This window comes from Sparus aurata, chromosome 10 (genome assembly GCF_900880675.1).
Source record: "Sparus aurata chromosome 10, fSpaAur1.1, whole genome shotgun sequence".
NCBI lineage: Eukaryota > Metazoa > Chordata > Actinopteri > Spariformes > Sparidae > Sparus > Sparus aurata.
Genome location: NC_044196.1, coordinates 30117447 through 30140957, shown reverse-complemented (window position 1 = coordinate 30140957; position 23511 = coordinate 30117447). Strand labels below are relative to the sequence as shown.

The 23511-nt window shown below is 43.6% G+C and overlaps 2 protein-coding genes across 4 annotated transcripts; one reads left to right on the top strand and one right to left on the bottom strand.

The window, feature by feature from the left end:
• The first annotated feature begins 1657 nt into the window (after nucleotides 1–1657).
• Nucleotides 1658–6515, top strand: LOC115590313 (Y-box-binding protein 2-A). Its single transcript, XM_030431648.1, has 10 exons — nucleotides 1658–1779; nucleotides 2728–2791; nucleotides 3699–3732; nucleotides 3814–3903; nucleotides 3985–4227; nucleotides 4342–4430; nucleotides 4510–4711; nucleotides 4819–4950; nucleotides 5049–5125; nucleotides 5890–6515. Exons 1-9 carry the CDS (start codon nucleotides 1701–1703, stop codon nucleotides 5085–5087), a joined length of 972 nt encoding a protein of 323 aa, XP_030287508.1. The 5' UTR covers nucleotides 1658–1700; the 3' UTR covers nucleotides 5088–5125; nucleotides 5890–6515.
• Nucleotides 6516–6579: 64 nt separating this feature from the next.
• LOC115590312 (solute carrier family 2, facilitated glucose transporter member 4) lies at nucleotides 6580–23080 on the bottom strand. 3 transcript variants are annotated; one of them, XM_030431646.1, is made up of 11 exons: nucleotides 22885–23080; nucleotides 15440–15535; nucleotides 13313–13473; nucleotides 11829–11953; nucleotides 11558–11673; nucleotides 11247–11409; nucleotides 10080–10267; nucleotides 9890–9994; nucleotides 8828–8929; nucleotides 8533–8736; nucleotides 6580–8427 (listed from the first exon to the last, which is right to left on the bottom strand). In XM_030431646.1, the coding sequence occupies exons 3-11, from the start codon at nucleotides 13471–13473 to the stop codon at nucleotides 8206–8208; spliced, it is 1386 nt and encodes a 461-aa protein (XP_030287506.1). In that variant the 5' UTR covers nucleotides 15440–15535; nucleotides 22885–23080; the 3' UTR covers nucleotides 6580–8205. The 3 variants fall into 3 exon arrangements, with proteins under 3 accessions (XP_030287506.1, XP_030287505.1, XP_030287507.1); XM_030431645.1 differs by lacking the exon at nucleotides 22885–23080 and adding an exon at nucleotides 18079–18405; XM_030431647.1 differs by lacking the exon at nucleotides 22885–23080 and adding an exon at nucleotides 15783–15800.
• Between the last annotated feature and the right edge of the window lie 431 nt (nucleotides 23081–23511).

Below are 23511 nucleotides of genomic sequence, written 5' to 3'. Positions count from 1 at the left end.
CATGTTTCTTTATGAGTCCACAGTGTCATTGCTGCCATCCTGCCTGTGTGCACCTCTGATGGCTGTAATTCCCTCTGCTACTAATAATTACACTTCTAATTAGAGCCTATTTCCCAGTTCAGAGACCCATGGCTTCTGAGCACAGCGAATGGTTTCGTCAAACTTGGCACTTCTTAGAGCTGCCTGGTTAAATTTAGTGCTGTGAAACTGGAGTCCTATGACCTATGTGCCGGGGGCTGTAGTTAAAGGCGTAGTTAAGATAACCCAGAAATGAACTCTCGCTTATTTCTTCCTCCATCCTGTGTCGAATGAGATTTCGCTGAAATTCATATAGAACCAACAAACCCACAGCAAGCTACCCTCGGGGCATAATAACAGCCCTCAAAAGTGCAGAGCGGCTGGACCGAGACAAGGGAATTAGATACTGGTCAGTGTGCCTGTAGTCACTCAGCAAAGTATAACACAATAATCAGATTACTTTGTGCAATTTCCAATTTTTTTCTCACAGAAGATAGGTTAGCCCTTTATATAGGATACACAAATCTCAATGATCTCCATCCTCTGATTGATTTACAACCAGTTTAAGCTTTCCATCACCAGTATCCTGTTGAATGTTTCCTTCCCCCTGCTGGCAAAAACAGCAGTAGTGTGATGAACCCCTCCAACAGGTGAATGAAAACCTACCTGTTTTCCACGGTCAGAGCTTGCTGACATTGGTAAAAGAGCATATATAATTTGTGAGGCGATCTCGTTTGGGTTATAGTTCCACCAAAGACACTTATTCCCTGGAAACTCCTTAGACAGTTCTATCTTATGACTTTCTTGATACATGCAATAGTATTAATGTAAAAAAAAACTTGATCCAACGTGTTTTTTTGTTGTTGTTGCTATCTTCCATTCTTCAGAGGACTCAGGGACTTGACTCACTTGTAGGTTCTAATCTTTAAAATAAATTGTTTGTGTAATCACCTCATTGATACTGTAAATATTGAAATTCTGAGTTTGATTTTCGTCTCCAAAACTACATAGTGCCCCCTTAATAAGCTAGTAATGTAACATATGATAATTCGATCAGTAGCCAGGGGCCAAGTACTCTGACTTCTGATACTTTAAGAGCATTTTTTCTGAAACATAGTAAATACTTTTACATAAGTACACTTCTGAATGCAGGACTTTACGTTGTACTGGCAAGGTAAGTTTATTCGTGCGGTACAATTCAGACTCAACAGGGGCAAACAAATTACATTGAAAAACATTAAAAACAATTGAACAAACAGGACAGTCAGCTAAAATAGAGCAGCTTTAAAAGAGACAAGACCAGAAAATAAAAGTCACAGTGTAGTTTAAAACCTTAAAACTGCATCAATGAAAGGCTGTGGCAACCAGACACCTTTACCTTTGATGGTACATTTACTGAGGGAAGCGTTTTGACTATTTCCTGAAATGCCACTGTGTAAATGTGAACATATGAGAATATGAAGGGCAGAAAATTAAAACCAGTCTCTGTTTTGTGAGAAAACCAGGGCCCTGATCTGTCTGCAGGACTCTGCGGACATGGAGGAGGACTGTCACCAGAGGGAGGCAGTAATGCAACGTCAAGGGCGACAACTGCTACAAAAACCTCAAAGAAGAAGAAAAGTTTGGGGTAGATGAGGAGGGAGGGGACTCCAGAGAGGAACTGTAGTAATCGGACAGCGAGCATGACCGACGCCGAGGCGCAGAGCGCTCCACCTTCGGCACCTGTGGAGGAAAAGCCACAGCCTGAGAGGAAAGTCATAGGTGGGTTTCCACAGAGACACTGCTTCAAATTGTGCTCTACAGCTCCTCAGGAGGCTTCAAAATAATCTATATTTATATACCAAGTTGTTTTTAATTTAAATTTAACGTGCGTGTTATGGATATAAGTGGAATGAACACGGTTGTTTAAGCATAAAGTTAAGGGTGTTATCAACCAGATTTGAAAATCAACTCTTATCATGTGTTAAACTAACTTTTAATAAGGACAATGGAAGTTAAGACTGGGGCTAAATCAGCAGATAGCTGTCAGTAAATCACTGCTGTCTGTGTGTTTAGGAGCAACACGTGTCCTGAGTTTTACACATTAGCTCTGTGAGGTGCAATTATTTACACGAGTCAAGTCCAGCTTGTCGTGTGAAATTTAGAGTTTCACAGACAGAAGAATTAGATGGTTAAATTCAAAGTCACCGGAACAGGACTCGTTCGAACATTTCTCCAGTTTAAATGCTTCCTTTTTTTTGTTAGTCTGTGCTAAAACAGATGAGTCCCCATTAATAGTGTTCGGTGTGTTAACAGTGGGAACATATGACCTAAATTCCCCCTTTATCAGCAACCGCGCGCTCCCACCGGGACGTGCGCGCGCGCCCTCCACAGGTGCAGCTCGTTATGTCGAGAGAAGCTCGCGCGCCAATTACAGCCCGCTCAGGTGGTTTTCACAGGACGGAGATGGGCTCCTGATCTAAAGAGTCTGGGGGGCCGTGGAGGGTCTCCTGTATGTTGTTATAAGTTGCCTTGGTGAGGAGACCTTCCTCGTGACTCTCAGCGCTGACCTGGTTTCAGTCTGACTGTTAATGATTGACCGCAGCTCCCAGTTTCTTGTAAACGAGGCCGCCATTGATTCAAGCGAGATAACGGTATAGCTCAACACACTGATTGACAGCCTGTGTATAATGTGATCCACATTTAATCTTGTGCTGCCTGTCATCGTAGCCACTCTGGTCCAAGGCACAGTGAAGTGGTTCAACGTTAGAAACGGATATGGCTTCATAAACAGGTAATGTTTCCTTTACTTGCATCAATTTACATTGTTTGTGCTTAAAGAGGTCATATTCTGCTAATTTTGAGGTTTATACTTTTATTTGGGGTTTCTGGTAGAACAGGTTTACATACTTTAATTTAAAAAAAATTATTTTGTCATGTGGTGAGACATCATGCTTTTGTTCAATCTTTGGTGAGAGTTGCACATGGGCATTACTTAAGGGGTAGGATGTAGCCAATCAGAGGCAGAGTAGGGCGGTTAATGCTGAGCAAGGTAGTGTGATCTAAAATAACAGCTACAGCAGGACCAACTGTGTGTCTGCTGACTGACTGGAGTGTACATTTTATGATAAATATATCAAAATGTGTGTATAATGCCTTTTTACATGGTGACGCACAAGTTACTGAAGTAAAGGCTCGACAGTAGCCGTGCTTTCTGTGGGTAACTCCCTTTTGGCATGGAGCTTTGTTGGCTTTTTTTCACTTTGTAGACCTTTTTTATATGCACAAAAATGCTACATATCAAAATGAAGGAAAGGCAAAAAGCATATGACCTAAAAGGTCTACCTAAAGTTTACCTAAAAAAGAAATTAAAATGTTTAGTCTATCTACTCACACCCATGCTGATGGAAAGTTTCATTGTCCACAAAATATTGCTAGAGCTACAGCACAATACGTGTTGCATTATTCTCCTAAACAACTGAACTAGATGAAGACTTGTTTTAAAACTGAAAAAACACATCTGCAACACACCTTTTTCTGTGATGCCCCAGAAGTGTTCTGTGGATTACAAAACTTCACGAGACTTTCAATCCGAGATAAGGGGAGATGTATATATTTTGGGTGAATTTATACTTGAAAGTCTAATTACATAATCGGATCCAAACCCCTATGGGTTAATCATCATGTTTTATTTCTCACAGGAATGATACCAAAGAAGACGTTTTTGTTCATCAGGTAAGGCAAAGAGCATTTTTCTAATCTGATGCCTTTTATGAGTTGATATAGTATTATTTCATGTTAATCCTGTCCCCTTAGACTGCTATCAAGAAGAACAATCCTAGGAAATTCCTCCGCAGTGTGGGAGACGGGGAGGTCGTAGAGTTTGATGTGATTGAAGCAGCCAAGGTAATATTAGAGAGTCATTTCAAAATGGCATTTTAAGTCTGCTGAAGTCACATGTCCTTTTCCCCACCTGGTGTACCACAGGGCTCGGAAGCAGCCAATGTAACCGGTCCAGGAGGTGTTCCAGTCAAGGGTAGTCGCTACGCACCCAACAAACGCCGCTTCCGTCGACGGTTCTTCCCCCGCAGCCCTCAGCCTGGTGACCAGGGTAAACCGACTGACGGCCAAGGCCCCTCTGTTGATGGTGAGGGATCAGGGGAGAATGATGGAGTAAGACCTCAGCAACGCCGCCGTAGGCCACGCAGACCTCGCCAGGAGGGACAAGATGTAAGCTGTTTTCTTTAATATATTTAATATAAATTTTGTAAGAAGCTCTTGAACATTATGGTATCTAGAACTGTTCTGCAATAGTTTAGATGTTGTCTGCTTGGTTTCTGTCAGGGTGAAGATGGAGAGGTTAAAAATGAAATGGACGAGAATGACCAAACGCAGCGACCGCCACAGCGCAGATTCTGGCGCCCATACAGAAGGTGACCTGATGTTTACTTTTTCTGTCTCTGAATGACACAAATACAGGGTTGATAAAGTAATTCCTCTTTCCTTGGACAGACCGTTCCGCCCTCGCCCGCCTCCTGATCAGGCTGAAAACAACCAGCAGGCTGCTCCAGAAAGGAGCCCGGAGCAAGGCGAGGTGACGCAGACGGAGGGCTCGGAGGGCCCTCAGACCAACGGAGAAACAGCCGAGGGTCAGAAACAACGGCGCCAGCCTAGACGCCGCAGGCAAAGGAACTCAGAGTCCTCGACCTCGAAAGTGAGTTTGGGTATCTTTTGTCGTGATAAACTGCATCGTGGGCTCAACCTGGATACAGCTTCAGATGAGTAAGAGCTTAATATCACCAACAATGTTTTTTCTTACAGAACGATACAGAAAAGTCTGCATCAGAGCCTGGAACACCCCCTCAGACCTCAAAACCATCCGACCTTAAATCCACATCTAAATCACCAAAGGCCTCTCCCAAAACCTCCCCTAAAACACCCAAATCCTCTGAGGTAGGCGCTAACACGGCCACATTAGATTTTGCCTGGTCACTGGTGTTTGTTGTGTTGACACAAATGTCTGAACTGTCCCCTCCCTCCCTAACTCGCAGGAGGCAGCTTCCACAACAGTCCCAGCACCAACAGAGTGACGTTGGTGAGAGGACAGTCACACGACCCTTGGCATGAGGTGGGGATCCCACACTGAAGTGGTCAGGTCTGGGTCAGGCGGGGTGGGAGACTTCAGGGTGTAGGGTTGCTTTTCTCGTGCTACAGGTGCCACATTGCCTATTTTTCACAGAGGGCAACATGATGGACACCAGCAGGTTGTTGAGCGAGGTTTTCTTGTAAGTAGATTTAAGCTGGCGAGTCTTTTAAGGACTTGTTCGCTTATGTTATATGCTTATGGACCAAGTTTTCTTCTTAATTCAGGGAATCATTTGAGTGAAAGCTCAAACTGTAGGATCATGTGGCCTTAATACAGGAAATGTAAACAACTCAGAAATCTGCAGACAGCCTAACCAGAACTGTAAACTTGATTCTTCAGTTGGTCCTGTCGTGCCTGTATCTGTGTTCAGAACGTACATAAGTCTGTTTGTCTGTCCTTATCCACGATGACAGCTGTCTCACTTCTCTGGCTAACTTGCTATAATGGACAAGAAAAGATGGGTGTTGAATTTTAGCTTGGATGAAGTGTAAATCTAACAGGGTTAAGGTTGGCTGTCTCCAACAGGCTTGCGTCCCTTTGCCTAAATGCAGTGTAGAAATGTTTCTCTAATACCAAAAGTCCTAAACTGAGCTAAGATTGTTTCAATAACAAGGCTCCTGTAGTTCATGATAATCATTGTTTCAGGAATATATTTGTCTTTTTGTGTTGTCTTTGTTTCTTTACTGTCTTTGTCTCTCAATCCCTGTGTTTGTCTTTTTTTATTTTCCTTTTCTTTGTTTTCGTAGGTCCCAGGGTTGGAGGACTGGACCTATTTCAGAACACATGCACTGCTCTCCCCTCCCTGCACTCCCCCATCCTCTAACCCCAACCTCATCTCACTGTCATGCCTCACGCCCCCTCCCCTCTCATCTTGTCTTGTGTTGTCCTGTTTTAGTAGAGGGATGAGTTGGGACAGAAGGGGATGCAGGTGGGTGGTGGGTGTGTATTTAGAAATTAAAAGTACATCTTTATGAAGAAAAACGGGAAAGAATGGACAATCTGCTTGGTAGCCCAGTTATTCCAGCCTCCCTTTAAAATCTTTTTCTTTAATTGCTTAGATGGGACACATCGAGTAGTTTTATAGAGGAACCAGCCTTGATTTTTATTTGACTTTTTAATTTGGTTGACGAGGGAAAACCAAGCAGGTGTGAGGTTGGTGGTGCATTATGGGAGTCAGTTTAGTTCTGTTACCACCTCAATCAGTCCTGAAAACATACGACTCCCTTCGTATCCTCAGTGGAGGATAGATTGATGAAAGGGAAACTTTATTTTTTTTTGTTTTACTTATTTGTGTGCTTTTCTTTGGAGGGGATTATGTGCAATGTCAGTACTTAAAAAATGCTAATTAATAAACCATGTTTGCAAATCTCCAGTCTTTGTCCTTATTTCATGTTTGACACCAGGGGTGCAGAATTAGAAGATGCTGCTTTCAACTGTGTTTTTGTCTTTTGACATTGGTTTACTTGAAGTTAAACACAATTTCTAGCACTGGTTATCATTATTTACAGTTCTTGCATCCGTTTTAGTCACAATATGACCGCAGAATCAATATTCACTCTATACAAATAACAGGTCCTCTCTGAACAACCTCGTTACAAATCCTCAGAAGGTAGTGATACACACCAGTAATGAAAATACAGCAAACAGCACACATGACAGATGCCAAGATAAATACACAAACACGACGCTTGTGTGAATTAAAAAAGAAAAAATCAACGAGATCGATAAGCAGCCCTTTTGATCGCACATCTTGCTCAAGTCTAGTGTTATCGGGCTTCTGTTTACAAAACCAAACACTTATGGAGTGCATAAAGAATTGAAACTTTTAGACCCTCATACCCTTAAAATTAATAACACACCTTATGTACACACGAAGTACTAAAATAGATTTTGTTTCTTTAAAGATAGCATTTCTGCATGTTGTGCAATGAGTTACTCCTGATCAGAAAAATACTTGTAATATCACTTAAGCTGGGAACACACATCATGATCGAAGCTCAGTTTGACCACTAGGACTTTGATGCCTCTGAGATACCGAACAGAATCCAGGACCACATGTATTGTTACACATTTCTGCACTGATCCAATACCTGATTATTGGCACTGATACAAAAAACACAATTTTCTGATACTTTAAATTTGAATAAAACATTTAGTGAATTCATTTCTGTAAAATGCTTCTCTTAAACTGGAAAAAGTAATATTTTAATGTCACATGTTGCCTGATCCCAAGAAGTTATCACTGCAATAAAATAGCTTTAATCTGAAATGGCTTAAAAGTATTTAATACCAGCCCAAGTCGCTGTATAATATGAGGGGGTTCATCCCTTCATCAGAAATACCTATTATTCCTCTTACCTGATCTTCATCCAGTGCTATCTCCAAAACAATCCAAATTGTTAGGTAAATATGCATTTTTGATTTTAGGGTGAACGTTCCCTTCAAACCTTACGTCAGACTAGTTCATCCCATGACAACTGTATAAAATGTTGGATTTTTTTTTTTACAAATTTCACACCATGATCCTGTAATTGAACTCTGAATGCTATTCTCTGAAATAGTTTCACTAGATTTACACATCTAGAGTGTTCCCAGCTTTACTACATACTAGGCAAGCATACATAACCTCTTTTTCTTACTTCCAAACCAAAACTTTGGATGTCTTCGTAGATAAAGTGCAGGAATTCCAAAGTCTCTCCACCTCCGTCCATCAATATCGCAACTCCATCATCGTGGAATAAAATCCTACCACACTGGTAGTCAATGCCTCGACAGTCCAAACACTTTGCTCTTATGTGCATCTTATTCCTTTAAGTTACAGTAGTCACCTCTTAATCCACAGGGTTCAGCCTTTTGTCAAGGCTCAATTCGTAACCGTTAACCTCCATATTGCAGTGGTAAAAGCAAAGGACAATTCCAAAACACACCTTCAACAAAGAATCTATATGAACACAACAATTGACCTCAAAATACATGGCAGAAAATCAAGTTTGCAGTCAGGCCCACATTCAAAGTTCATCCCAAACTGTACTCAGGTCCATATCTCTTCAGGCCAGGAGTCTTCAGTTCATGCTTTCCTCCCCCAAGTAGTCCAGCTCCGTCGGCTTGTCCAGGTCCATGTCCATGTCCATATCCATCATTCCCCCTGCCGAGTGCCCGCTGAAGTTTGCTGCGATCTGGTCGAAAGTCTTGCCCCGTGTCTCTGGCACCCGGAAGAATGTGAAGATGAGGAAGAAGAAGAGGAGAGCTGCGAAGATCAGGAAGACGTACGGCCCACAAAGGTCCTGAGGAAGGATGGGATCAGATCAAACAACATAAGGATTAGGGTAGGTTACTCATTAATGCATAGGACATCCACAGGTATCTATTAAAGGTCCAAAAGTACTCACAGCAATATATTGGAAGCCCATGCCAATAATGAAGTTGGCGGTCCAGTTGGAAAAGCCAGCCACGGCCATCGCTGCCGGCCTTGGACCCTGAGAGAACAGCTCAGCTACAAAGAACCAGGGGATGGGACCTGGACCGATCTCAAAGAAGGCTACAAAGCCAAAGATGGCTAGCATGCAGATGTAGCTCATCCATGAAACAGTTTCCTGTCAGGTGGGAGAGAAAGTAGTTGAGAGGTTTGCAGAGAAATGATCCCCAACAGTGCTAACAGGATGCTTGAATCTTTGGGGGACTGACCAGTAAAGCAAGAGCCAGGGTCATGACGAGGGCACAGATGCACATCCCACCAAGTCCGAGCATGTGGAGCGTCCGTCGACCCATCTTCTCTATCAAGAAGAGCTGTCAAAGGAAATGTGGAAACAGAGATTGAAATGCTCAATCTGAAAATGTATCTAAAACATACATACTCAGTTTAAGTTGCTAACATTAGCTATTCACGCAGTTTGTATTGAAATAAGACTCAAAGTCAAAACTGTGATTCATTGTAAACACAAAGCTAATAGCTTTCAGCTATGCTATTGTCTCTGAGGTTGAGCACAGCGCTGCTTTATGCCAAATAACATTAGCGAGCTACCAATGACAGTGCAACACGCTTATGTTAGCAGGTGTGTTTACCATATGTATTATCTTTTAGTTTAGCGCGTTAGCATGCTAACATTTGCTAACTGGCACTTAACACCAACAAGCTGGGGTTGGTAAGACTTGATATTTTGCAAAGTCAAACATCAGGTGAACACCAACGTGGTTATAATTCATCTAGTGGAGGGCACAAATGTTCTACCAAGTTTAATGGCCGTCAGTTCAATAGTTTTTGGGACATTTTGCTCAAAGCCACACATTTCAACCTTATGATGGCACTAGAGGAGAGTTAGGGATCACCAAAATCAGTGGGATTCATCCTCTGAGGGTCACGATTCCCCACACAAAATGTCACAGCAATCCATCAGAAAGTTGTCGAAATATTTTAGTCTAGACCTAATCATAAATTTCAACCCCAACAGTTTATATGGCCAGCATGCCTAAGACTCGACCCATGTAATGACATTGAAACATCTTGCCCTGCCAAACCAAACTGTTTCAGAGGAGGGCACAAGAAAAAGGCACCACCAACCTGTTATCTTATTTGCTCTTTGATAACAGCGTTAAACAGTAATAGAAAAACACTTTGGTACAAAGCAGGACTGTAATCTTTAGCATACTAATCAGAAAAGAATGGACATGCAGTGTTAAATTCTTTCTTCAGACAGAAGGAGCACATCAAAAAGGCAAGCTGAAGGCTGGTTTGGTTTGGTTACTGACCGAGACCACTGTGAAGGCGCAGTTGACCACGCCTGCTCCTATGGTGGCATAGACTGGACTCTGGACTCCTGCCTTCGTGAAGATACTGGTGGAGTAGTAAAAAATCTGGGCAGAGGGGCAAACAGATTAAGTTGAGCTCAGAATCACACTGCACTGCTCGGTGCGCTGATGTGGCCGGACCGTGACTCACTGCGTTGATCCCAGACAGCTGCTGGGAGAGCTGCAGCAGGATGGAAATGATGATGGGCTGGCGGTAGAGCGGAGAGCGGAAGAGCTCCAGGATGGACACCTTCCTCTCCATGTCCATCTTCCTCTTCTCCTCCTTCATCTCTGTCAGCAAGTCGCCCACCTCCTGCCTACCAGTCAACCTCCTCAGGCCTGCACAAGGGAAATGTGTGTATAGTATATTAATGTTTTGGCCGTTATTTCTTTGAGGGCACATGTTTGAAGTGACAGAGCCTCAGCTGGGTCAAAGATATTACATGCACCATATGTGTATATGTGTTCTTGTACATTCAGCCCCGTAAATGTTGCAAAAGGTGACTACAGAGTATGTAGATAGCAGGGTAATCTACAGAAAGTGATTAGACAGTGAGGTAAACCTGATAATCTTTTTTTTTTTTTCTTTGCACAGATAATTTGTGAGCTCAGCCTCATGTTTGTCGGATGCATTTTAAGGCTTTTAAAGGAGTAGTTCACCACATCATGACCTCAAGATTTTAGTAAGACCAGTGTCTCGTAAGGCCTTTTCTCCTAATAATTCTATTATTGTGGTCATAGTTCGACAGCAACAACAATACAACATACTGTGGTGTTGTACTGGTGGAGCTGACTGGTGAAATGTTATAGATACATTGAGATATGGTACTGTTAAAGGCAGTGGTGTGCACGGGGGGGGGGGCAGGGGCGGTCGCCCTCCCTGGTGGCCCAATTGTTGAAAAACAGGCGCTAAAGCGCCCTCCTGAGCCAAAAAACGTGCTAAAGTGCCCTCCTGGGAGCCAAAACACTTGCTATAGTGCCCTCTTGGTTGGCAAAACACACTTAACTCCCCCCTTGGCTGGTTAAAACATGATAAAGTGCCCTCTTGGGAGCCAAAACACGCGCTAAAGTGCCCTCTTGGGAGCCAAAACGCACGCTAAAGTGCCCTTCTTTTCACCCCTGCCCTTCAAAAAGTCTGTGCACGCCACTGGTTAAAGGCTGTTATATGGTAACTTTCTGCATGTCGGACCGGTAAGCTATCAATTCATAATGATTTATAACTTACAAAAATACACGCCAAAATCAAACACTGTTCCAGACAACAAATGAGGTTTTTCCAAGACATTAATGGTGTTCTTTGATGAGTCCTGAGTCTCACCTCTCTTGGCCAGGTGCTCCTGGCAGCGGACGATGTAGAGGAAGCGAGGGCTCTCGGGGCAGAAAGGAAGAAGAGCCATCTGAAGTACAGTCGGCAAAACAGTTATACCCAACAGGACTGGCCACAGGTCCTCACTGCCCAGTAACGCCTCCAGACCCAGGACCTGCACAGGGAGAGGGATCAGATTCAAAGATAAGGCTGTCACAAAATATTCATATTTGAACATGATGGTTTACTATGAAGGTTTTGATCACCTGACACAAATACATTGCCTCAAAAAAAAGGGTTTTATAATATGTGCTATCATATACCTGCGCTATGAGAATGCCAGTGACAATAGCCAGTTGGTGCAGCGTGCCCAGTGCCCCGCGCAAACTTGTAGGAGCTATCTCACCCACGTACATGGGTGTCAAGGCTGATGCTAATCCTGCACAGGGGAAAAGTTGGACAAGAGACAGAAACGTCACCAGTGCGATGGAGACGACCGACTGCGAAAAAAGGTTGCAGCAAAAAGAAGCAGAAGCAACTTTCAAGTACCTTTACTGTGAATTGAAAAAAATAACAGAACAGCAGAGCGCTCACCGCAGTAGGCACCGATGACGAAGCGTCCGAGGATCAACATTTCGAAGGAGCGGCAGAGCTTCGACAACCCCATCAGACTCCCGCCAATGAAGGCAAACAAGTTGTTTAAGAGCATGGCTTTCCTCCTGGGAGAAATGACACGTAGGATTCTTTGTAGAAGCTCAGCTCTCAAATGTCACATATATTCTCATTCTATAATATCATCTACATCTGACGTACTTCCACAAAGTCAGGCCGGAAATCTGAACACTTTTTCACCCTGAAGACATGAGCTAGTAAGAGGAAATTAACTTGTGTGAGCTTGGTTGTGATCTACACATGTGAAAACCAGCGACATGTTTGCCTACAGAGGGCAGTGTAACACAGTAACACTAATGCTATCTGACTGACATCAGTAGTTACTCTTTACATAACCTTAAAAACTCAACAGCCATGCAGTTTGGTATTATATCAACGATCATATGAATCACGCCAAAAGGTTATCTGTCCTACATTTTTAAAGGGCTGTGCAGCAAAATGACGAGAGCATTTTAGAAAAACCACTTCAGTGCATTTTAAATTTAAAGTTTAAGACATGAAAATAAAATGCTTTCAATAATAATTCAAATCTGACATGTTTCGTTCCACAACATCATTTAAAATTCTAATGGCATGACCCTTTTTCCCTCACTGATAAAAACCCAGAATCAATGCATATGGGCCTCCAAATATATTTCATTGCTGCTTTAGGTGTCACGTTTCCACATCATAATTCTTTCTTGGATGTTCAAGACAAGTTTCAGCCTAATCCAGTGGAAAATAAGCAATTGTAGGCATCTTAGAAAACACATGCAGGGAATCGCAAAAATGCTGAAAGCGAGCCTGGAGAGCCCTGCTTTATAAATTCATGACTAGAAATGTATTTGGAGTGCCGCTGTAGGATTCATACAAGAGAAAATCTGTGTCATGAACTGGGACCTTGATCTGGAACAACCCTACTGTCAAATAGTAGACAGAGATCCTTCTGCACGATGGAGTGTAACAAGTAACAAAAAGCTTTTTTTAGTAAGACCTTGTCCTGAGTGCACTGAAGCTAAATGCTGCACCCCCCGCTCCTCTCCACATACCCCTCCTGACCCAGTGCTGCCAGCTCTGTTAAGATCCACTTTCAGTCAGTGGAAGCTGTGGGCTGCATTTTGCATCCCGGCTCGGGTTACAGATGGAAACTGGGACGACGCTGAACATCCTGGGCAGAGTTTTATCCCTGAATGATCAGAGAGGGAACACTGGGATCCATACTACATCCGTGCAGAGGTGGAAGAAGGAGGCGATTTACAGTATCATGACTCATCGAGTTGATTTTCAAAACCTAAGAATGCTGGTACTCAGGTATTTACACTTCTTTTTTTTTTTTTTAGTGATCGCTACTAAATGGCAAATAGACAGTGTGTGTGTGTGTGTGTGTGTGTGTGTATGTGTGTGTATGTGTGTGTGTGTTTCCCCACCTGCCCAGCCACTCGGAGACGAAGCCCACACAGAAGGACGACAGCATGCCACCGATGGAGAAGATGGCCACGGACAGGGACCAGAGGGAGGTGAGGGTCCCTAAGGGAATCGGCTCTCCATGCCGGTGCACCCATGTGGCGTTATAGTCCGCCTCAATCATCTGCACAGGACACGGAGGTGACAGGGCACAGGAACAGAGCGTGAGACAGACCAGACCAGGAGGTAGATTTTATTCGTCCTAGATAAAGGGACAGTTCATCCCAAAATAACCTTTACCTTTAGTGCCATTTATCTGTCTAGTTGCAAAGTATAATGGAGCTTTGTGGTGCTCACAGCATTTCTAATGGTTACTAATGATATAATAATCAACAGACCTTGTTGAGAGCAGTTTCATGCAGGAACCATTTTCCTTCTCCTGAACTACACCTGCCATTGGTTACACCACGCAGGAGGAATTGAGCATCTACTCATTGACGAGATGACGGCGTAAGATGTGTCTCTCCTTTTGCTGAGCTGCAAAGTAAGCTAGCTAAGTTAACTCGGCTAAAACTAGATGTGGAGAAATAGCAAAACAGGTAAGAGGAAAGACAAGTATTTTCAATTCAGGGTGAACTGTCCCTTTAAGGTAACCCATGGAGCTTGCACACCTAATCACTGGAATTTAAAGCCAGGGGAGTCTGGGCATCAAACCAATGTATCTGGTTTGGAAAAATGCATTTTTCATTTGTTTCCTTTCCTCCAGTGTTTTATAGATTCTCATGCATGTCACAGATCTTGAAACTTGTTTGCACAAAAAGAAGCTCCTCTCTCTGACAGAAAACACTGCTCCTGAAACGCCTCATCGGTAGTCACTCTCTTGATTCCGTGACTTTGTGACATCACACTACATCACCGTGTCACGCATTTGCATAATTTATGCCCCGCGGCTAGCTTGGCTCTAAGAATTGATTGAGCACATCTGCTCTGTTGTTGTAAGCGGTGCTGGCTCGGGCATGTGTGAGCTGGCCAATCGGAGGAGACTGGTAGACTGAAAGGGGTTGTCTTAAAGAGACAGGAGCTGAAACAGAGCGTTCCAGACAGAGGGGGAACACAGCGCTGTAGCACTGGACAGTATGACAAAACTGGTGTGTTTTTTGAGCACTGAAGCATGTAAACCTTTTCTAGTAGTGACCCCAAATAAAATGATAAACCTGAAAATGAGCAGAATATGTCTTCTTAAAAATTGAGGGTTTACAGCCTTAATTGGAGGATACAGCATATCCTGTACAGAGGAGCACTTGGTAGCCCTTCTTTCTAAAACAGCTCCATTCTTAAGGCCACATAAAGGGGTCTCTAAATATCACACACAAACACACAAACACAACAGCTCAGCTTCTATTCTGGTTTTAGTGTCTCAGTGAAATGACGTCAGCTGTGTCACGCTTGTAGTCGAGGGTCAAGGTTCGTCAACAGACGAATACCAGCTGGCGAGTCGGAAGCCTCTCAGCTGACTTGAGCCCTGCGCGTCCATTCATCAACAAGACTCACTGCTGAGCCTTCTGTGACGTATTAATAGACAGAATAAACCCATTTTCAGTTCATTTCAGACCAAGACTCAGAAAGAACATGATGCACACACAAAATACAGTGAGTCACGTAGTACTCCAGACATGTCTCACATTGAGTACCAAAGCATGTCCTCATGCTGGAACACATCTGATGGCTGCAATATGAGCAGCAACATGTTTTACGACTGAGGCAAGTCAGGTTTTGAAAAATCATGTGCCGCTGTCTATAAATACTGTACATACAGTGTTTGAAGGCTCCAAAAGTGTGAGCAGCACAGCGACAGTGACAGGATACTCATCACGTGACCCTACTTCCTCATTTGATAGACATTCGGCACATCAAATGAGCCGATTCCCTGACATTCATGTCGGCATCAATTGACGTCGCAGCATCACGTGCCTGGGATGGCTTTGCTTTGAGGGGTTTATTTTCTAAACACCGTCCCCTCTGTTTGAGGCTATGTGACTGGGTGTTGTGGCGCCCGAACCACCCCTCGTAAAATCAGGAGACAATAGGAGCTCAAACGTCACGCCCTTACATCAGCACTCTCTTCATGGATCCGTGCTTCATGTTTTTACCTTCTGAGGGGCATTGATAACGCCGATGTTGTACCCAAACTGCAGAGATCCCAGGACAGCAGTGAAGACCGAGAGAGCGAAGGTTCCCGTCACCGTCTGCAGCAGAAACACACACACACACACACACACACACACAGAGAGGTGAACCACATATTAAATCTGTATTCTCAGAGCGGTGAGTAATACTGAGGGCACTCATAGCTCTTCTCCACTAACATCCCCTATATATAACTGAGAGACAATCTCCTCAGCACAGCTAATTGCTTCATCGGCTTCTTTACTGTTGCCGCCTGAACTTTAACTTCCCTGCAGTTTCCCATCAGGCCACGGGCACCTGTCTCACCAGTGACGGACAAGTCGACCTTGGAGAGATGAGGCTTCCCCTCCAGCAGAGTGCGTTTTTGTCTCAGAGAGCCTTTTTATGCTGTGACACTGTGGCACAATGGTTACTGTGCAGCTTGATGCTAACGACACAACTCTTTGACAGACACTGTGGGGATTTTAACAGATTTTGGAGGACTTTTCTGCTACTTAATATTTCCACTGCACTACATTTCGGGGGTAAATATTGTACTTTTTACTCCACTGCATCATTTTGATAACCTCAGTTACTAGTGACTTTGCAGATTGCATGCTGCATCCGAGCCAAAGTAGTGTATTAAATGTATTTTACCTGCGATCAGACGCAATCTTTAGAAATAATGCTCAGAAAAAAAGTGAGGTACACTTTTTGTACTGAGGTATGTTGGATATCGGATACTAATAAGACTTTTACTCAAGTAATATTTGCACGGGTGACTTTCACTTTTACCAAATTCATATTTTAACACGATATCTTTGGGGACTTTTTAGAACACCGAGTTACACAAACCAAATTTACTATTCAAAACGACCACCGTGCACTGAAACAATAAACTTCCCTGGGAATTTATGAAGCACAAAATACCCTGAGCGTCTCTTTCTGTGTTATTCTCTGTAGCAAAACACGTCGGGAAGCAAATGTCGGCTCACAAGTATGGGGTAAACAGAGAAAAACACACCCATCCTGGCCTCCTGAAAAGTTGACATTTTGCTGATGGTGGCGTCCTGACAACAACAATATGATGTGACAAGTTAGAGTAGAAGTAGGTTACACATATATTTACATGCATGTAAAAATAAATAAAACCAAAAATGTGCTACTTTGGCTCTGACGCAGCATCTCTAAAGTGACGGAGTAACCAGAGTTGAGTGGAGTGGAAGTAGAAATGCTCAAGTAATGTACAGATACCTCAAAAATAAAGTGACCCTACTTGGTTACATTACATCAGCGATTTGTGTTCTGTGTTCCTTCTGTTTGACTGTATTCTATTTAACATTTAGTCAAGTCTGAGGCTGCGTGTGGTTTAGTCAGTGTGGATCTGTAGCACTGTTTCCTGACCTTGCTGTGTTGAGTCTTGAGATAAGTGCTGTTTAGTATGCATGGACCAAAACAAAAGGGTGTGTGTGTGTGTGTGTGTGCGTGCTCGTGTCCTTGTTACAGAAAAGGTAAAACACATCAGAAGCAGCAAGTTATGTTCTCTTACACTTCACGGCGACTGAATATGATTACAAATTAACAACACTCAGTCAGTATTTTACTGCTTTTACTCGCGGTACGATCTGAAAAAAGTGCCCCTGATTCACAGAGTGTGTTTACTTTTCTGCTTTGTTTGAGTTTCCATGCTTAAGGGGTTTATTTTACGCAGAGACCAAAACTTCTGCCCTCCTTCCCGCCCAGATCCAGACAGCCCACTTGCCTGTTCTTCACCTCGTTACATCACAACGGTCCACTCTCGCTCGTTTTAACATTATGGAGAGACGAAACTGTCCTAAATCACAAGAGCCACGCTAAAAAAATCTACACACCTCCTTCAGACTCCTTCTACTAATGATTTCTCACAAAGAGCCGGAGGAAGCTCACAACAACAGGCAAGTGTTTATGAGGGTGGCGAGGTGGAACCAGTCAAACTACGTGGCCTATAACAAACCCACAGTGCTCAGCTCTGACCTGTAAACTCACTTATTTAGCTCTTCAAGGTCACAGCCCGGGGCTAAATAAGGGCTCGTTCAGATCAGGGCTGATTTGAGTTTTCCTCATTGCTGAAACTGGCCCATTTCTGGCAGTTAGTGGCTGTTGCATAGCACAATATTGTTTTGTTTTTTTATTGTCAATCTCAATTATTCAATATTTTAAACCCTGATTAAGGGACAATATAAACCATTGCTGGACATATTTCCAACAAATACATTACATAATATATTCTAAAGCAGGAAGGAATTAAAATCAGTCATTTAAATATTCAGATTTTTTTTTGCAGACCAGTCAACGATTTTGTCACTTTTTGTCATGTCACCCGAAGCAAACTTAAATTCGGCGTGGCAAAGCATGTAGTTTCTCCCATAGTTTTTTGTGCGCGACGGAGAAAAATCCGTGCGTAAAATCCCTCCAAACTAAATTACGCACCAAACTGTAAAATGCGCACGAACAAGGACACAGATAACGTCTATCCCTGCAGCCTACGGTTCATCACGTCACTTTAGCGAGTTAAAAGAACAAAGCCCGACCACATATTTAAGCTGTGCAAAGCGCTCAAGAGAAAACAGAAATAAAAAATTACCTCCCCTCCGAGTTGCTGAAACCCGGCCGGCATGTTTCTGGCAGCTCCGGGCACCCAGCGGCAGCAGATGACAGATGCGTCTGGTGCCAAATGGAGACACGTGAAACTCCCCCAAAAGGACAACAAGTCCTGACTGCAACCTGCTGCAATGAAGCACCGATGCAGCGCACTGAATGGTAATATCCAAAAGAAAAGGCCGAAGTGGTCAATCTGGTGCGTCCTGTGCTGCAGGGTGTCCTCTCTTCTTTGAACTCTGTGTTGTGTCCGGCAAGCTGGAGGTAGAGTGACACCCGCACACCCACGTGCACGCCTCTCTCCGTATCGAGAGGGTAGACGACGGGAGGGAGGGAGGGAAGGGGGGTGAGGCTACTCCGGTCCTGAAAATCAGCCCACTGGGCCTCCGGCTGATCTTGAGGTCCGCCTGCAGAGGTCGAGACGCAAGCAGGAAGCTCCCCTGACCTTAACGACTATTGGCTGAGGGAGAGAGGGGTGCGAGCAAGTGCAGGGAAAGATGACTCTGCTGTGCAACAGAAAGCAGACGAGGAGGTCTGCTTTGTGTCATGGAGCTCCAGAGGCGATTGCATTTTAACAATAATGTATCCATATCTGGAGCTCGTGGCTTTGTTGAGGGCCAAATTTGGTCTTCAGGCCCACTCTGTGAGTCAGCTTACATAATGTAGACCAGGGCCTTAGCAGTGGAGTCAACAGTAAGGGAGGAGAGAACTCACTTCCTACCATTCGAAAACATTTATTTACACTTGATGACCTTCCCATTAACATCTGATGGTGTGTTCTGGTGTAAAATGACGTCCTGGCTAGTGAAGTGTTATTATTTGGAATGGTGTTACAGTAATAAGCGTCTCATCAACAACTAATGGGGACATTAAAGGTGTCAGTGATCACTTCAGCCACTGAATGTGACTTCCACTGCATTCACACTCCTGCTGTTGTTTCAATCTTCTGGCCCCTCAAGCGGTTATTTACACATTTTAACTTGCAGAGATCAAAACAAAACAAAGCCCAAAAATCATTTCACATCCAACCAGGGGCGGTTCTAGGGGGGGGCAACAGGGGCCAGTGCCCCCGTATCTCTGAGTCTGGACCCCCCTGTGGCCCCCCTGACAGGGAGTCTGCATTAATAATACAATGACAGATTTCTTGCAATGATTTTGTTCTGACGGGAAAGGCAGAAATAAAGTGTCTCAGCAGATTACTACCCAATCAAAATTGCTGAAATTGTAAACACTGCTTTGTCTGAATGAGGGATTTATCCTTTTTTCCGGGTTGTATGTGCCCCCTAACAAAAAAGCCGGCCCCAACCTGGCCCCCCTATTAAAACTGGTCTAGAACCGCCACTGCATCCAACAAACATTTTAATCACTTACTAGGATGATTAATGAACTCTATGGAAAGCTAGAGAGTAGAATATGCTCAGTTTGTACGGGCTGTTTGCTAGCTAATGCTTTAAATGTATGCTAGGTAGCTAACGCTCCGAAGGGAATTTTGCATAACATTGTGAGAAGATGACCGTTCGTAGAATGATCACAATCGACAGAGATGCTGTATAGCCTACAAAACACTTGTTGCATAGGGTCTGCTTCTGTTCGGGTATGGCAACACCACTTGGACAAACCCAGCTTAGAGCTGCCGCACAGCAAAGCACCTAGAAATCATTTGTTGAGTTTAGTTTAGATTGTGACTAAATTTGCTAATGAGTATTTCAGACAGCAGTGTGTGGTTGCTTTTCACAATTTGCATATATATTTATATGTTATGTTTTTTTCAGCATGATTTATTATTGTCATTACAGCCCTGTAGTAGACGGACCTTTAAAAGAATTAAACCTTCAAATGCCGAGGCAAAAAAAAAAATAATAACCTCAACAAGAACCCAACGCAATAACATGGTGCATCTGGCTCTTTGCTCATGAATTGCTACAGTGAAGTTTTGTGACCCACAAATCTGTGGCCTGTCATGTACAGAAGTTAAATAACGCCGGTTACATGGTTGCACAGGTGTTGGACCTTAGACGAACTGGAGTTCAACCAGCTATGACTCAACATTTCTTGTGGGCGGTCAAAGAGGGGCTCGTCTTTGACGCCCTGGCTGCCATTGTCGTCTCCCCAGCAGCTATAAATCCCTTTCTATTTCTGATCGCATGCCAAAGGGGTCACACACCATAGCTCATCCCGTTCCACTTACTCTCCCCCCTCTGTTGCATACAACAAAGCTTAATCCCCGTCCAGCAGGCGACAGGTGGGCTCTAAATTTGGCCTGTGCCACCTGAGTTGGCAGTGTAGGTGTGGTTGGAGGGGAAGTTTGGTCGACGGATGGCGGAGTTTAGGAGGTGGGTTGTGGGAGGGTTGCACTGGGCGGGAAAAACTGTTCTGCCAAAGAGCTCAGTGGAAAATATCTGCCCTGGACCTCTCAATTGAATGATTCAAGCCCACCCCTCGCATGACACACCCACAACCTCACGCCACTCTCCCCTTGGAGCCCACCTCCTTTTCCATGTCCTGCTCTCCTACGCACAGTTAGAAAGAGAGGAAGAACCTGACACCCCTCATCCAAAGCCAGGGGCCCCAAGCACAGCCCTGTGTGTGTGTGTGTGTGTGTGTGTGTGTGTGTGTGTGTGTGTGTGTGTGACTCGGACTAAATGTAGAGAAACTTTACACCATCAGAAGAGTGGCGTAGAGCCGTTACCAACATAGTTGAAAGGGTTCCTGTGCACAATCTGGGACAGACAGAGATGATAGTATGACATTTCCATAACGTATCACATGAATTCATACAGAGGGAGCCAACAACGGTGACGTTGAAGTAGAAGTGCAGACCTGCGGTGATGGATTAAACAGGTGTAAGTGCAAGTCCGAATAACTTAAACCAAAAACACCTGTTCAGCACTTCAGCCAAATGTCACGCATGTTTGTTCCCAAACTGGAGATGCCAACAAAAAGTCACACCACCACACAAACGCACCATGTGACTGCCCTTTATTACTCACCCAAGTGATGTAGAGAGAGCCAGTGTAAATACTCTTCCTCCTTGTCGTGACGCGCGTGTGTATGTGTGTGTGTGCGTGTGTGTGTGTGTGCGTGTGTGTGTGTACGTGGCTGTTGGGGTCAGCCGGTTCAAAATCATGTTACAGTAAACTGAGTTGCGTGACGGATGGCAGGTGTTGAACTGTTCGGTTGGTGACAGTGAGTGACGGGTAACAACACTCGCACCAAACTCTGTGTGAAAAAATTGTGAATTGATGTGTTCAAGAACCTCCCACACAAACCTCGGTGAAGAGGGTTGAAAACCTGTGGAACAATCAAGTGGCTCCAAAAATAATAGATAGAATTAGATAGATAGAATTACTTTAATGATCCCAGACTGGGAAAATATTTAATGTAACATTATGTGACACAGTGCAATGAAAGGTAGGATCAATTACAGATGCACCAACCATGAGACTGGGAGTTTAATTAGAATTGCCAAACTATAATCAGCAATGAAAATATTTGCAAAGCATTGATTGGAACAAGTGTTTCTTTGTGACAGTAACAATTAAGAAGTCATTTTCTTCAGTGTACCGTGGGAGAAGACAACTACACTTTTTTAACTGTTAAGATTATCATTAAAATGTATTTTGGGAAACTCGCTCAGCGGTTTGCTCGTCTAGAGTTTGACGATTAGATCAATAGCACTCACACGTCTGTCCATATATGAAGCTACAGCTAGGCGATAGTTAGCTTAGCTTATTACAAACGCTGAAAATACAGGAAGACAATTAGCCTAGCTCCGTCTAAATTTAACAAAACCGCCTACCAGTTCCTCTAAAGCTTTCAAAAACCATATCATACATACATATCATACACTTCATCTGCGTGAAGATCTTGTGCATAGTCCTATTTCTCGGTCTTTTTAGCTTTGGATATAGCCACGCAAGCTGTTTGACCATATTTTCAGTCTTTGTGCTAAGCTAAGCTAAGCTAATCGGTTGCTGACATATTTCCCGCACAGATGTTCGTGTGCGGTATCTTCTGTGTGTAACTATCGGCCAAAAAAGCTAATTTGTCTATTTTCTAAAATGACAGAGTACAACAACAAAGCTACGAAAACTAGAAATGTAATATTTTCCCCCTTAATAAGAAGACACATTTTGCACTGTGGTTCATCAGACACGCAGGTTTTCCTTTGACTTACAAACCCAACGAATAAAGAATATAAGGCTTTAAAACTTAGGCTGACCATGTAAACAGATACAATAAACAGTAAATAATACACTCCATATATTTTATTTAATCCAGTTAAAGCACTATGGCAGATTGCAGTAGAGCCTGCATGCAGCTCAGGCTATATTTCGGCCCTGGTTGGCATTAGTTAAACTTCTGCGGCATACAAGTTTAATGTAGCTTCATGTAGTTTAGCCATTGCCAGACATTTCCATGTTCGAACAAGGACGACAGGGCTCATCTGTTACATATAAAATCAGAGCAGTTCAACATTCCCTGATGCAACATCAACGTTAATCGTGCAAGACCTCTTTTCCCTCTCTGCCCCGGTCCCGTTCTGTTAGACCTCACTATTGTATCTATATATAGGGCCACAGGGATTGAGTTCAAAGTGGACTCGCTGGCACCATCAGCACATTCACTCAAAGGTCAGACCGCCCCAAAGTGGCACCAATAACTGCCGTGGATCCAGACAGATGAGAACCTACATTCAGTGCGTACTCTCTGGCTTAGACTCTTGCCAGTTCATTGGGCACAAGTGGCCGGACACAAGCAGCTGCAGGTACCTGGGTGAGGTCACACTCACTGTTTCTCGCAGCTCTAGTCCCCTGTGGCGTAGAAGTGTACTGAATCAGTTAAAGGGGCATTTGAAGGGTGATGAGAGGCGTCGTCGTCATCCAGATGGAGGGAATGTGAAAACTGTAGGTAGATCGGTAGGTAGAATAACCAAGCAGGAAGGAACCGTGCCTGACAGGCCGCTCCAGAGACGCCGCTTCAAAGATGACCTCTGACCTCCCTGGAGAGAGAAAGAAGCAGGGGCAGAGTGCCGGTTTGACTTCTTGAAGATACACTTAAACACACATCACTGCTGTCAAAAGAAAACTGATGTCACTGTTACACGAACTACTGAGAACTGTGAGATGTTACTACCGACTACTGAACCACAATAAAATGTACAAGCCACAAACCGGTTTATTTGATTTCACATTCATTTTACATTTCATACGTGTGTTTTGATTCTGATTCTCTATTTATATATTTGTGGTGCATTTTATGTGAATGTATATTTTTTAGTATACCCTTAAATACTGTGTCAGCATACATTCTGTCACCTCGGATTGCTAGTGTTTTTTTTTATCTAGTTGTGTCTTTGAATTATTTTGTATCTTTGCACATCATTATCGCAGTCATTTAAGGTTAGTTGTGTGACCTA